General features: G+C 43.5%; 1 protein-coding gene across 1 annotated transcript in view; it reads left to right on the top strand.

The window, feature by feature from the left end:
• Smim13 (small integral membrane protein 13) overlaps positions 1-12,936 on the top strand; it is a 23,486-nt gene extending 10,550 nt beyond the window's left edge. The window contains exon 2 of the mRNA XM_021180794.2: positions 8,933-12,936. Coding sequence (XP_021036453.1) covers positions 8,933-9,123 — 191 coding nt within the window. The 3' untranslated portion in view covers positions 9,124-12,936. The remainder of the gene's footprint in view (positions 1-8,932) is intronic.
• Positions 12,937-15,972: the final 3,036 nt, after the last annotated feature.

Genomic DNA, 15,972 nt, shown 5'->3' on the forward strand with positions numbered 1-15,972 from the left:
AGCTGGCGAGTGTCAGCCGACCCTGCGCCCTAGCTACCCCGGTGCTTTTTCTCCCTCTCCATTCTTTAGCTATTGGCCCAGATCTTAAACATAACTTGCTCACACTCTGGGCGCCCCTCTTGCCCCTCCTGCCCCGCCCAGTGCAGCTTTCTGCTGGCCTCCAGTGCTGAACCCTCTTCCTTGGACCCTAACCCAGGGCATGACTCTCTTTCCCTTTTTCTGTGTGCTTCCTCCCAGCAGCTGCTGAAATTTACAGCACACAGTGAGTCACCTTTCATTATCCCAGAACCCAGAGCCTCTGTTGCCAGCCAGTTTTTCTGCCTTACATTGCTTATCAGTCTAAGGGTGGAACAAAGCCCAAACCTACCTTTTAAAAAGCTGTGAAGAACTCATTTTAACAGTGAGCCTTGGTGTTTGATTACATGTAAATAGAATTTCTCTCTTCCCTTCCCTTTCTTTCCTTCCTGTTTTTCTTTCTAAATGAAAACTGGGACATGGTGCAATACCCGTTTTCATAGAACAAGAGTAAGCAAGAAGTTTGCTCTGTGTGTGTGAAGGATTTGGTGAGTGAGCTGTGCTTCTGTGAGCTAGCTCATATGCCGCAGTGTCTAAGGGGGTAAATACTTTTCAAGGTCATCTGGGTCTTAGTGTTGTGTTTTCTTCTTGCATCCTCCTGTTCCCTCAATACAGGAAACACACCTTGGAGATTTTCCTAGAACCCAGAGTCCAGACTAGGCCATTCTACTCTGAGGCTAAGTTGACACTGGGAATCTCATCAGGCATTGATGTCCTTTGTGTCTGTGGTGGCTCTTGTGTTACAACCCACACACCTTATACATACTCCTGTCCCATTTAGTGTGTTTGTATATGTAATAGTGTCTGAAGGGTGAAACTTCTACATGCAGAGTGTACAGGAGCGTGAGCTCTCAACATACTCTCATTAAACAGTCCCAAGGAGCAGACACAGCACAGCTTGAACTAGAGCATAATCAGTCTACCTAATCCATTTTCTGCTGTTACAGTAAAATCCCACACACTAGGTAAATCATGAATGATAGTAGTTTATTGAATGCATAGTGGAGGACTGTGGTCTTAATACCTAGCAAGGGCCTTTTCTGTGGCATTATGGGATGGAAGGGCAAGCACAGGGAGAGACAGACTTAAATCTCTCCATGTATTCCTTCTGGCCTCAATAACTCATTTCTTAATATGTCATAATTCTTTTATTTGTTACGATATCATAAACATATACATGAGTTTTGGAGGGGACATTTAAACAGCTCTGGCCATTATATCACATATTACATCCACAGGCTTCCTATAACATCACCTAACTCTTTGCGGATATTTGGGGGAAATTTTTTTTTTAATTGAGGTGTTAGATATTAAAACTAGGACCTTATGCATGCTAGACCATGGACTATAGCCTCCAGTTCTGGACAGGTATATATATTCTTCTGTTTTAGGTGAGGTTTCTATTACTGTGATAAAACACTGTGACCAAAAGCAACTTGTGGGGGCGGAGGTTTATTTTAGCTTACAGCTGTAGTTGTCATCTGGGGAAGTCAGGGCAGAGACCTGGAAGCAGGAGCTGATGCAGAGGCCATGGAGGGGTGCTGCTTACTGGCTTGCTTCCATGGCTTGCCCAGCTGCTTTCTTAGATAATCCAGGACCCCCAACTCAAGGATGGCACTGCCCACGATGAGTGGGCTCTTCCATATCAATTATCAATCAAGATAATGTACCATAGGCCGTGACGTTAGTAGCTGACCCATAAGTTGAAAATGTACTGCTGCTTTACTGACCAAATCATAAAAACTCACCATGGGGGCAGGCAGAGTGAGTCACCCTCTGCAAACCAACCAATGCCTGAAAGGGTTACTTGCTACACCAATGAGAAAAAGCCAACTAGCCTTGTTGCCTAAATCTGCCCTTTACAAGGTATAAAAAGTGTGTTCTTTCTTTGTTCAGTGTCTCTCCTCTTGCCTGCATGCTGAGGGGGGTCCCTAACGTGTTGGATTAGTAAAATCCTCATGCGGTTTGCAGCGATGGTGGTCTCTGTGGTCTTTGTGAGTGAGGGACTTTTGGAGGACTCCAACACAAGATTGACTAGGGGTCTGTGGGATGATCCCTCAAGACTAGTTTCTGAGAACCCCTAGCAGATGTGAAAAATACGTAGTTTGAGTCTTACCATTTAGGAACTGCTACAATCAGGTGTCTTTAAGTAGGGTCATTACACTGGGTCGTTTTTGACTGTTTTATGATTACAGTGAACTTTACCTCAGAAAAATGTCCCCCTCATCCTCCTGTGGGCTGACCTTGGCCTCCACACCAAGTAGTTGCTGTGTTCTGTATGTTGGAGACTCATGCAGTGTAGACATTCACTAATGGGTAATGTGTGTTGACATTTTAAAGGAATAGGGGAAGGTTTTGTTATTTTGTTTTTTGATGCAGGGTCTTGTATAGCCCAGGCTAGCCTGGGACTTTCTATCTTCCTGCTTCCAGCTCACTTCCCAAGGATGATAATAGGTACCACCAAGTCCAGCTTTTTAGATAAACGTTAGCTAGCAGATTTGTCTATGAGCTGAATGTGTTAGTGTGTGCCTGTATCTTACTTGGGAGGTGTGTACACAGAATTGCCCCAAGTGTAAGGCCAGCCTAAACTACACCTCAAGTTCCAGGCCAGCCTGGGCTACAAAGTGAGACCTTATCTCAAAAAACAAGCAAACAAAACTTGCGTGTGTGTGTGTGTGTGTGTGTGTGTGTTGAGCAGTTTCTGTAGTGGAGACTGCCCTTGGATCCTTGCCTAATAAAGAGGCATTTAGCAAGTCTCTTTCTCTAAGCTAATCTGTCCGTTCCCCTCAGGTTTATGAAACTACCCACTTCTTCTCAGGAATGCTGAGGTAAACATCCCTCACCAAGAGAATGACTAGTTCATGAGGACTAATCAAGTTAACTAACCACCAAGGGGACTCTCAGATACCCTTGTAAGTTTTTAAGAAACTTCTCCCTAAGGTCTTAGAGTCTCTGTTACTTAACCATAAGCCACCTTGTTGAATTAGGCAAACTACGCAGTGCTCTGCTTAGGGTTGGTTTGCCGTAAGGCCAGATACGATGCTATGGTTCCTCCATCAGAGCACTGTTGCTTCTGACAGTGTGACAGGGCAGTTTAAATCGAGTGACACTTTGGCTGGTAGCTGATACGTACAAAGCTTTTCCTTAGAGCACTTGTCCCCAATGTTAAAAAGAAAAATTAGTGGTTTCTTTTCCTATGTTTAACTAACATCTCTGGAGTAGTGTCTTAGCAGTTTTTTCTGGGACTGCAGTAGCTCATGATTTCTTTGCTAAAACCTGCTTTGCTTAGGATATATGCATTGGGGGTTTATAATAGTTCTTTTTCTAAAGTGTGTGTCTTGGGTAGTTATTTTTGTTTAACTGTTTGAGTTTTCATTATCATCTTTTGTTTATACTGTTGAAAGTTTTCAATAAACTGCTTATAAGCATCAGACACTGATTTACAGACACCTCCATTCTCTTCCTGTTCCCCCAAATTCCAGTTCTATATGGATCCTCATTTCACACCGAGACTTATTGACTCCTTCTGCTTTGTCGAGTGGCACTGCAATGCCTCCTTTCCTTTGCACTTCCTATCCTGTCACAGCCAACGCACAACAAGAGTTCATCCTCTCTGGCTGTCAGCAAGAGAGCCCTGTGTTCACAGGATCCTTCCCTCAGTCCTTCTGTGGGAACCACTGTCACTCTCTGAATCCTTCCCACCAGCTGGCGCTCACCCTCCCCCACTTCTCAGAGGGAGATGGAGGCGTGTTTTGTGAGTTTGTCTGGATGTGGCAGATGTGTGAGTGGTTGCATGGGTTAGCAGGCCACTTTGGGAAAATGGGGGGTGCCATACAGCAGCCATGGCAACCCTCGCCTTCAGGATGCTACTACATCTCATCCCACCCCTAACCCCCGGGACTGAATCTCAGGGTTGTTCAAGCTAAGAGGAAGAAAGTCTGACCCAAGAGTGTGTTTTCATGTCCAGAACTTCTGATGACTGCTGCTACCCTTTTGTAGATTGCTGTCCTGGGTACTGCCTTCTCTTGACCATCCCGCAGGGGATGCCACTGTCGTGAGAAACTGCTAGTGCTTTTCTGTCCAAGGCTTTTTGTTGTCTAGCTCTTCCCTCATTCTTTATTTTTTAATTTATTTATTTGTATTTTATGTAAATTGGGTTTTTGCCTGCAAGTATGTCTGAATGAGGGTGTCAGATCCTCTGGAACAGGAGTTATAAACAGTTGTGATCTAGTTGGTGTGGGCACATATAACCATGTATGCTCATCATGGGACAGTTGAGTAGAATGGAGTTACAAAACCAATGCCGTCCCCATTTTGATTCAGACTCGGTGCACTGACTAGCTGACTCAAACTCACCTAGAAATTCAAGGGACCCAAGTGTCTAAGCAGTCTTAGGAAAAGCAAAGTTGGTGGACAGACAGTGGCTTTGTACTTCAAATGGTATGTCAGCATAAGATGGGCATATAGGGAATTAAAAGTCAGAAGAAAACTGTCATTTATGGTTTTTGTTTTTTAAAGATTTATTTATTTAATTTATATGAGTACACTGTCACTATCTTCAGACACACCAGAGAGGGTATCTGATCTCCATTACAGATGGTTGTGAGCGACCATGTAGTTGCTGGGATTTGAACTCAGGATTTCTGGAAGAGCAGTCAGTGCTCTTAACCGCTGACCCATCTCTCCAGCCCTTATGATTGTTTTTAACCAGGTTTCCAAAAGAAGAACATCTTTCCAATGAATGAGCTGGGACCAATTGATATTTTTAAAGTAATGAGTAAATTTGGACCCACTTCTCCATCAAAGACTTAATGTGTTAAAACCTATGGGAGTCTTAGACGACTGGCAGTTGTAAATTTTAACCATCTTGGATTAGCCAGTAATTTCCTCAGTGTGACTTCAAAGGCCCAGGCAGCCAAGTTGCAGTGATTTACACGGTTTCATCAGAATTAAACATGTTCTGCAGAAGTCATGCCAAGATAGTGAAAAGACACCGACTGGAAGGGTGAAGAACTTAACATCTACTGTCTAGAACACATGAGTGCTTACAGCACAAGAATTTAAAACAACAACAAAAACAAAACAAAACAACAATAGTACCTTCTGAGCTTTAAACTGAGTAGCAGAATTGGATAGACATTTTTCAAAAGCAAAACAAAAAAAAGTAACAGTTAAAAAAACCCGGAAACTTGTTAATTACTTACGAAGATTAATGAAAATCAGAGCCACCACTGCAGTAAGTCATTTCATACCTTGTAGGTTATGGAGTGTCGGTGAGGACGTGGCGAAGTGGGACCTCACACGTCACTGGTGAGACTATATGGTAGTGCAGCCACCGACAAGGATGGACCTTGAAAAGAGGTGTAAGAAATGAGGCCATTTATGTGCCATGCTCCCAGTGGGTAAATCCACAGTGACACAGTGCACTTAGTGACTACTAGCACAAGGAGAAGGGTGCATGGCTGCTATGTGCTGGGCTAGCGCTACTGTGTGAACACTAGCCTGACACCGGAACGTTCTGCCATGTTGTTGGAGTTACTGGCAGTGCAGTTTGGGAGGAAGAGCGGGTGAGGACGAATGGAAAGTCTCTGGTGACTGCTCTCCTTTTCAGCTTGTTGTCTTATAGGTTTTCTCCTTTTCTTTTTTCTTCTTTTTCTCCCCCACCCTCCTCTCTTTTTCAGACAGGGTCTCACAGTGTAGCCTTGGTTGGTCTGGAGTTCATTATGTAGCCCAGGCTGGCCTTGAACACCCAGACATCTGCTTGCCTATGCATCTCAGGTGCTGGGGAAGGTGTGAGTCATCCCCTCCAGCAGTGCCTGGGGAGTCTTACCAACTACCAGGATTCTTTTTCTGTTTTGTTTCTTTTTGTTTTTGTTTTTGTTTATTTTCGAAGACAGAGTCTCATGGAGCCCAGGCTACCTCAGATTCACAGTATAGTCAAGAATGCCCTTCAGCCTCTGATCCTTCGGCCTCCACTTGCACAGGTTGGGATTATAGGTGTGACCATCACGCCTGGTTTTCTGTGGTTTGGGGGACTAAAGCCAGGGCTTTATACAGGTAGACAAGCTCTCTGTCAGCAGAGGGCCTTCTTCAACCATGGATGATTTGAGGATTCTTTTAGGGCTGGTGCGCTTGCTCTGGAGTTCAGGAGTGTTGATTATACAACTTTATGAATATTTCAGAAGCCATTAAATTGTATACTTCAAATTTGATATGTGAATCATATCTATAAAAATATAATTTGACAAAACAAAAGTTACACCAGATTTCCCTGCCCTGTTAGCATTTGAATTCCTGTCAGGTGAGTGGTTTATCTTACCCTTGTCAGTGACAGGCACCTAGGTGGCTCTTCCTCCAGTCCTCAAGTGCAGCTTTCTGTGCTTTGGGTCAGAAGTGGGGGTCCCCCTTTCCGGTGCTCTTTCTCTAATAGCTCCACCTATGCAGCAGAGAATTTTGGGCGAAAACAGAGCATGTTAATTGGGAATATTATCAAAATATTATTTTACAAAGCTGGGACATTTATGCATATAGTTGACCAAAAATATTCAAGGTGTTCCCTAGTTAACATTCAGAATTGAGGCTTAAAAAAAGGCAAAACCCAAGAAATGGGCTAAGTGTCCAAGGTTGGTCTTTTTGCAGTACAGAGTGAGTGCTGAGCTTTTTCATAAATGATGGTAAGGAACAAGACAGAGTAAATGCTACCTCTATATGGCAGCCGTTATTGTGGCCTAGTTTAACATGGTAGAAGAGACATTGGGCTGTTTTCATGAAGTCCATGTCGTCAGAAAATTGTATGGCCCGCTGGCCTTTTTGAATCAGCAATGTGAAGCAAACACTGGTGCTGAGGCTGGCTCGCCTGACATTGCATGTCTTCTGCTTTTAAAGCTTGGGGCATGCAGTAGTGAGGTTTTAGCTACTCCGCTTTATGCGCCTGGCAGTCACTCTCCCGCTCAGGGAGTCTTTGGATCTGTGAATGGAAAACACACACACACACACACACACACACACATTAATTTAAAAACCCCATAGCTACTTCAAAGGCTGGGCACTCCTAAACCTTCCCCTGCTACTCCAGGCCTAACCAGGGAAGTGGCCAGTGTCCACCCACTTGAATTCTGACAGGGCTGGTTGGCTTTATTTCCTGTAGCTCCTATGTCCATCCATCTCCCACCGCTTCATGGAGATCCTGTCTCTATTTTCCGAGTTCCTAGCCTGAGCGACTCTAAGGGTCCCATTCTGTCTCCCTTTGCCCAGCCATTGGCCACTGGCATCTTAATTGATTGATCAAAAACCAATCGGGGACAAGAACCTTTAGTGTTTGGAGATATAGATTCCCAAATGAATCAAAGCTTTAGAATCAGTCTCCCACAGGGGCAGGCCACCTTTAGTTTACCTGACTGATTCTTTATTGAGTAACAGTTCTTCCTTAAAGAACTTGGTGAGAAAATGTCATTTTCTAAAAATCTTGAACTTTCTCAGTTGGTTCACAGGCTTTATTTCTCTATTTCATAATTGTAGAAATTTTATAGTTTTCTATGAAATTGTCCATAAACCAGCAGTTCTCAACCTGTGGGTCATGACCCCTTCGGCAAACCTCAGTCTCCAAAAATATTTACATTACAGTTTACAGTGGCAAAATAAGTGTAAAAAGTCGTAACAAGAATACTGTTAGTGCCTCAGTCAGGATTTCTGTTCCTGCACAAACATCAGGACCAAGAAGCAAGTGGGGAGGAAAGGGTTTATTCAGCTTACACTTCCACATTGCTGTTTATCACTAAAGGAAGTCAGGACTGGAACTCACACAGGGCAGGAAGCAGGAGCTGATGCAGAGGCCATGGAGGGATGTTCCTTACTGGCTTGCTTCCCCTGGCTTGCTCAGCTTGCTTTCTTTTTCTTTTCTTCTTTTTTTGATTCTTTTCAAGACAGGGTTTCTCTGTATAGCCCTGGCTGTCCTAGAACTCACTTTGTAGACCAGGCTGGCCTCGAACTCAAAAATCAGCCTGCCTCTGCCTCCCAAGTTCTGGGATTAAAGGCGTGCACCACCACCGCCTGGCTTCAGCTTGCTTTCTTATAGAACCCAAGACTACCAGCCAAGAGATGGCACCACCCACAAGGGGCCCTCCCATCTTGATCACTAATTGAGAAAATGCCTTACAGCTGGATCTCATGGAGGCATTTCCTCCTTTCTCTATGATAACTCCAGCCTGTGTCAAGTTGACACACAAAACCAGCCAGTACAGTTATGGTTGGGGTCACCACAACATGAGGACCTGCATTAAAGGGTTGCAGCGTAAGGAAGGCTGAGAAGCACTGCTGTAAACCTTTTGGTCGTGTGGAGTCAACTGCGTTCTTTTCACTGTGGCACAGTTGACTTGTGCTGCCTAACATTCTTTCAGTCAGCCTCATCTTGAGTAGAGCTGAGCTAGGGTATGTCTACTCATTAGTCACGGGTATCTCTTTTTTACAGAAATACTCTCACAATTGATCTTAGTACAATGAATACTCTTACTTAGTCCCAATCTCATAAATATGTGTACAGAGGGTTGGCATTGGCGATTGGAATCTTAACATGTAGACCAGGCTAGCCTTGAACTTGGCATCTACCTGCCTCAATCCCCCAAGAGTCTATGTGCAACCATCCCCCACATTATTATAATGCTGGATTCTAAATTCCATGAAAGTGGGAAGTTGTTCTCCTATATAATTCTAGAATCTCTTCATGCCATTCACATCATAGGTCCTTACGTTTGATGTACGAATGCATACTGTAGCATACAATAGACCTTTCAGAAAACTGTAGTGTCCAGAGTTGAAAACAATGTGATAATTGTCTTAACTTTTTTTTATCTTTCTCTAGGTTGGTATTTTGTATGGCATCTATTTTTATCTAAATTCAAGTTTCTTCGGGAGCTCGTGGGAGACACAGGATCCCAGGAAGGAGATAATGAGCAGCCTTCAGGGTCTGAAACAGAAGAAGACCCTTCGGCTTCGCCACAGAAGATCAGATCTGCTCGACAGCGAAGGCCACCTGTTGACGCTGGCCACTGAGCAGACAAAGCAATGTCTTAGAGTGTGGGCCAAGGCAGTCACGAGCCTCTGTCCTTAGTGACGACCTAGCTTTGAAAGTTACTAAGTGACTGAGGAACATTTGCAGTTGGATTTATATCCAGTTTAAAAAAAAAAAAGATTTACACGTAAGCCATATAGAAATAAAGGGAATTTAAACCAAATGGGGCCATCGCAGATTTCATCTTGGATATTTTGCTTCACTAGGTCTCTTTAACACACTCACTCGCTGGCCCCTGGACTCATCCTTTCTTTCTTTCTTTCTTTCTTTCTTTTTAATTGCACTGGTATAAATCTGTAAACATTTTAGGCTTGAAAAAACATGTTATTAGTCATTAAAATGTACCCTTTTCTTGACATTTTGCCTTGTCAGAAATTGGGAAGTATCTCATTACTGTCAGCCAGGTAATAGTCTTGTCATTATCCTAACTCACGCATATATGACTTCACAGCTTGTTACAGTGTCATTACCTCAGCTGATGTGTATATTGTTGGTGTCAAATATTTCAGGTTTAATTGGCATTTTAAAAATGTTTTTAAAAAGACAGCGCTATGACTCAGCATTGAAATGAAAGATTATTGTATGTGTCGAAAACCATGGAAACAACATTGGAACATGCTTGATATTAGTGATGCCAACATTTGTGGCTGGAGAAATGATCACAATTCTATATTTTCTTGCAAAGAAACAGCAAAATGCTTTAAAGGACTTAAGAAAGGAAGAGACCCACAAGTTGACGAAGCCATGCTATATTTTGTCAACAAGACACTTGCGAAACAATTGCCTTTCTTCATGCCAAGTGATGGCAGTCAAAGGCAGGAGAAATTGCCAAAATCCTCAGAATTGATCTAACAAAATTCAAAGCAGAGAGAGGCTCCTATGACCGCGTCACAGAGTGAACTGCCATTAAGACATCCAAGGTTTTATCCAAAGCTGCTTGCCGGTATTAGACAGAAGGCAGTGGCGAGCAGCCTTTCTGGAAATGTTGCATACCCAGTGCTCTAGGCGTGGGTGGGAAAGTACAGATTCCTACCGCTAATCTGAGAAGTGGTGTGGAAGAGGGGGACGGAGGTTACAGTTAGAGCTTAACCAGTTTATTTCACACATTTGTTACAGAGGCACAAGATTTACGTGATAAAAATACTTTAGAACATGGAATAAATGCAAAATGAGACATGTTTCTGTGATACCAGGCACATGCCATAGCTTACTGGGCAATGCTTTCTTCGTAGAGATACATACGGTGCATCCTAATAGATGGTTACTTAGATTAAGTAAACGTGATAATATATAAATTTACTTTTCAAGATAGCAGTTATTTATTGGAGAATTTAAGTATAAATCTTACAGTGTTAACAGTTATTTTTTATGAAATACTTTTAGGTTAAACCTATTGGGGGTTTTAGCATTGTAGTTAGGAATCTAAGAGCTGTCTTCTCCTTTATGGAGAATGTTATCAGCCCCCTTTATATGAGGACTCATGTTCTGGGCTTCTGTTGTGGAGAAAGTACTTCACGCACGAACAGCAATTCAGCGACAAGACCTCAAGAGTACTAGGGCTTGAGAAAGTACTGATTGAAAATACCCGCTTGGCTGTGGAAAATGCCTCTTGCCAGGAGTCCATGTTTGTTCTACCTGAACTTTGGACTGTTTACCAGAGCAGTGATAGATTGATGGACCTTCTAGTGTTGTCTGCTCCATACGGGAAATGAGCTGCAAGGCCAAGCTCCTTCCTCATCCTTGTTCTTTCCAGCCCTGTTTAACCTCAGTTGTTACCTCATCCTTCGCTCTGGCAGAGGCTGGTTGTTAATTGTCTACTGGCACTGCCCAAGGTGAGTTCCTGAAGATGTAGATGGCGCAGCCCCTTGAATACACTAGCAGGGAAGTTACAGAAGCCAACCTTCGGCTATACATTTTCTGGGGAAGATCCCCAATAGCTTGAGAGTGGGGTACAGTCATTCTGTGTTCTTTATGGGGGCATGACTAGAAGGCACAAAGCAGTGACATTGTTCCTAGAATTGATCTTTAGCATTTAATATTTTTTTATACTAACTAAATATTTTTAAACCGGTCAAGATGACCCAAGGCATCTTGGTACCGGGAAGATGTTTACATTAGATTTTTTTTTTCATAATCTAATGTTTGAGCTTCAAGCTTTCATTGTTGCTAATGTTTTGTGGTGGATATCTAAGGGTTAGATGCCAATAGGAAAAACTTTAAGCAGCAGGTGTCTCTGTTGTATCAGTATTAAAGAATGATGACAGATGTAACTGTCCCCCACCAATCTATAACAAGACCCAAACTAATTCCTGTGAAACTACATAAAGGGCATTATTTATTGGTATTTATGTTTCCAGCATATCTTATAAACCTGTAATAAATACTGTGCTTGGCCCAAGAAATAAACACCTTATGGTGTAATAGCTCATACGTGGCATGTTTTAACTTAAGTAAAAACATTTTGGATGCCAGTATGAGGAGGCTAAGGCATAGTCCTTTGTGTAAGATTGGTTTCCTGGCCTCCTTTACCCAGCCAAGAGAGGGAAGAGAAAGTGTTTTCCCTGCAGGGTCCCTCATGTGCTGTGGATTTCTGTCTTGTTTCCTGTTGTTTTGTTTTAGGACTTTTATAGCTGTTATAACTGTCATACCTGTATTCTCAGGCTCTCGGTGGAAGGGGTGTACTTAACTTTAAAGTTTAAGGATACAATGTACATATACTAGAGTCTTGCCTGCACCCTTCCAGAAATAATGCTGTCATCTCTGAGCATTGATTAGATTCTTGAGGACTCAGGTAGATTGCTGCAGTTCCTTCTTGGTCAACCCTTCCTAAAGATATATGTGTATATGTGCACATGCGTGTGTTCATGTGTGTGTGTGTGTTTTCAAATTGCCCATGGGATAGCATGGCTCAGATTTAAATGCCAAATACACTAAAGATTTGTATAACAGCTGAGGCATTAAGCACATTTGAGCTGAATGGATTCTCACAGTGGAAGTAGATACTGGTTAGCCGTCGACATCTTGACCCCTTTCTTTAGATTAGGCTTAAAAACCGTTTCAAAGTGGCGTTTTGCTAAAAGTTTAGGATAAGTATTACTGACATCTAAAACATGATTCGAAGTAGTCCGTGTTTCTCATAATCTGTGATATTATTCTGAGTCCACAGTGCAATCTTTTTTTACAGTCAGTTTTTCTCAGAAGGTGTCTGACTGTGACTGGTAACCAGTGTAACTGCAGATCTCAGCTGGTAGACTCAGTGCTTTTATATTTGAAGTTGACTTCATAAAGCCAATAAGCAGTCCTCAGAGCCTGGAGATGCTCAGGTGACTGTAGAATGGCACTGGGTTATAGAATATAGAATTAAGGAACCTTGTATTGTCTTCTGTTAAAGTGTCCCAGAGTTTGAAACTTCTAACAAGTTCCATTGTATCCTGTATCAGTAGAAGCCGCATCTCCATTTGCTAGCACACGAGCTACCTGTTGAGGATTTCCTAGCATTAACCTCCACGCCAGTTCTATGCATAACCATTCGCCAGATACTGCTGCTCTGGTTTCTCACAGGAGCCTTTCTGTCCTGTGCCGCGATGCATTATCATCTTGCTGCTTGACAGATCCTTTGTGAGGAATTGGAACTGTGTGTGTTAATAGTCCCTATGTATGACAAGATGTAAAATACAGATGAGAGAGATGCAAATGAATGGTGTTCCTGTCTTAGAATATCTAAAGCTTCCATGGTTTGTATGTTTTAACTGCCTCTTTAAACTGCACACAATAAATGAAAATGAAAAGAAGTACACTTGTGCCTCATTGGTTAAGGATAATGACTGTGATGGGTACTTTGGGCATGATGGGATTTCAAAGCCATTTTTTTTTTCTCCTTATGATCCATCCTTCAGCACCCCACTTCACCAGCTCTAAAAAATCTAAGAATTGGGAGGCTAGCCAAAACATCATACTAAGAAGTTAATCAACACAGATCCTAAAAGACATAGCACTGCTGGTGTGCTTAATCGCACTTAATCCTCCACCATCCAGCACCTCAGGGGCTTGCTGATTTGCTTAGCCTAGACTGTGTTTCACCTTTGTTAGCACTGACTGCCAGAAAGGCCAAGGGGACTGAATACAACCAAGTGAGAAGATGCAGGGGGCCTGTGAGAACCTGTTGGAGCTATAAAACCATGGATTCCAGTGACTGAGCCAATGATTTTCTTCAGTGCTCAGGTGCCAAGAACACAAGATAGATAGAGAGTTTGCCATGCCTTGGCTTTGAAGGTAGGGCAGGTCTGGCTTGTCTTAGAGGTTGCTGGGGATTGGTCTGGGACCTGGGCTGGTTAGGAGATCACTTCTGGTGCCAAAGGCTTGGGGTGGTGGATAGCACTTAAAAGGAGAAAGGCGTTTACAGAATGGAGGAGCTATGAGAATGCCCCCACCCGCCCTGGTCCAACACACTGGCATAAAGATGATGTTGTTTATAGAAGACTTAAAGAGGGCACACCAGGAAAAGCTTCAGTAGGAGTTTCCCAGGTTGTGAACAAGAAGAGGATCTCACATGCATGTTGGGGTTGGCCTGGTGCTGCTTTGTATTCAAATGCTAAATTCTGTACCCCAAGATCTGGTTTCCCCAAGACTAGAGAATTCTCATATATACCAGCTTTTGTGGTGCAAATCTTGCACCTCAAGTTAGTTGGTCAATAAAAGGCTAAAGCCTGTGTGTGATTGGGAAGTAGAGAGAAGAAGGTGGGACTTCCTGCAAGGGAAAAAGGAACTCTGGAAAGAAGTAGATAGGCCCTTTCACCAGGAGATATCAGAAGACATGGACCTGACTAAGTGCTTGGAAGACGTAGCTTGCCCCGTGGCTGGATGGGGCTGGGTGGTCAGGTTCACTTAGATGAGCTATTGAGAGTCTGCCTAGCTAAAGCCTGAGCTTTAAAATATTAAAGTTCTCTGTGATTATTTGGGAAACAAGGTGTAACTGCAACTGCCCCCGTATTAATTTCCAGCATTAACAAATACAGAGTATTAATTATTTTTTACACATGAAAAACATATACAAGGACAGGTGAGTTCTTGCTGATAGAACCATGTATAAATGTTTCTGGAATCAAGAATGCAAATGGTTTGAGATCTAGACCACAAAGGACCTTGTATGTAATTGTGGAATGGTAGGCGTTCCCTTATGCTCCTAGAACTCTGGCACCTGCCTAAGGTACCACCTCCCAGACCCCCCCACAAGAGAAGCATGGTCAGTAGTCACGTAGGCAATGGCCCAAGCTTCTGACCTTCCGGCTGAACTCCTCCCCAGTTACTTAGCAACAATGAAAAAATCATAAAAAGGGCTGTTCAGCCCCACCTCGCTCTCTTGCTTTCTTACCTCTTGTCTCCCTCTTGCCCCTCACTCTCACCCTCTCCTCTCTCTTTGTCTTCTCCTTTCCTATCTCTTTGTCCTCTCCTCTCTCCCTCTTACTCTCTCTATCTTTATCTCTCTCTTTCTTTCTACCTTATCTCTTTCCCCCTGCCTTTCTCTAATAAAGCTCTAAAACCATAGAATGTCTCTGCTCATCAAGGCCCACTGTGCTTGGAGGATGGGACAGGCTTTCCCCTAATCTCTTGTCAGAAGACCTTCCTGTGCTCCAGTCAAGATCCACTGCGCTCACTCTTGCAGGTGTCAGGAACCTCTTCCCTCATCCCTCTCTCCTATAATCCTAGTTAGTGGCTTTAGCAAAGTAGCTCTGGGGTCCCCAGGTAGGGCTGCCCCTTGGCTACCCGGTGAAGAGTAGGTCAGAGGCTTGAATGCCCAACCAGGGATGAGTGGAAAGTGTATTGCAGCTCTCCCATGCCTGACTAACCAGAGAATAGGTAAACTCTGGCAGGGTGTGGGTCTTCCACACCCCCATCTCCAGGGCCCCCTTTATAGTTCCTGACATGTAATGACACAGGCTTTGATGTTCAAGTCACATGTGATAACACTGAAATATTTTTGAGATAGCTGCTCCTTGCAGCTAGGCTAGGACCTCAAGTCACTGAGTGCAAGCATTACAGTTCAGCACAACACCACCAGGCTTGAATTATTTTAAAAATGAGAACACAGATTTTCTGAAGATACTGAATGGTCATTCTCCTTAGGTACCTGGGCTGGGTGCAGATGGCTTAGAAAGATCATGTTATCTATGAGGATAGATTCAATACTGTAGTCAGGATGTCTCTCTCACTGGCCTGTGCAGAGACACTGTGGCCGGTTGGACAGGAGTAATAACTATGGGACCTTTGAGATTAAAGAATGAGTTTGGCTTCGGAAGGCAAGGAGGGGAATGGATGAGAATGTCAACATTTTAGATTTGTAGTTGATAACACGGAGCAATGCATGTAAGGATAAATTTGAGCTTGAGTATTGGAAGACGGAAGTCGAAGGCCTCTAACTGGATTTGGGAGTGCTTTTTGGCATTTCCAGGTGATGAACTAAGTGTTAAACTAGCATGAAGCACAAGAGTTATAACTCAGTGGTTAGGAGTACATGGATACAGTGGAAGAAATAAGGCGAAGATAGCGCATCCTCCCTGATGTGTTTATAAAAAGATAAAAGGGGGGGATGTTCTTCTATGGAGGTGTAGTGAGGTATGGGGCAAGGGGGCAAGAAGGTGCCTCCACGAGGCCCATGCTGAGGCATCCCTTCCCCCTGAGGAACTAGCCACATAGTACAGAGTTTATTCAGGGTGTGGGGAGGGGAGGCAAGGGGATAGTAGAGGTAGAGAAAGGGAGGGGGCATGGAGGGGGAGGGGAAGGGGAGGAGGAGAGGAGAAGAGAAGAGAAGGGGAGAGTACGGAACGCGCAAA

This window comes from Mus caroli, chromosome 13, assembly GCF_900094665.2.
Source record: "Mus caroli chromosome 13, CAROLI_EIJ_v1.1, whole genome shotgun sequence".
NCBI classification, from domain to species: Eukaryota; Metazoa; Chordata; class Mammalia; order Rodentia; family Muridae; genus Mus; species Mus caroli.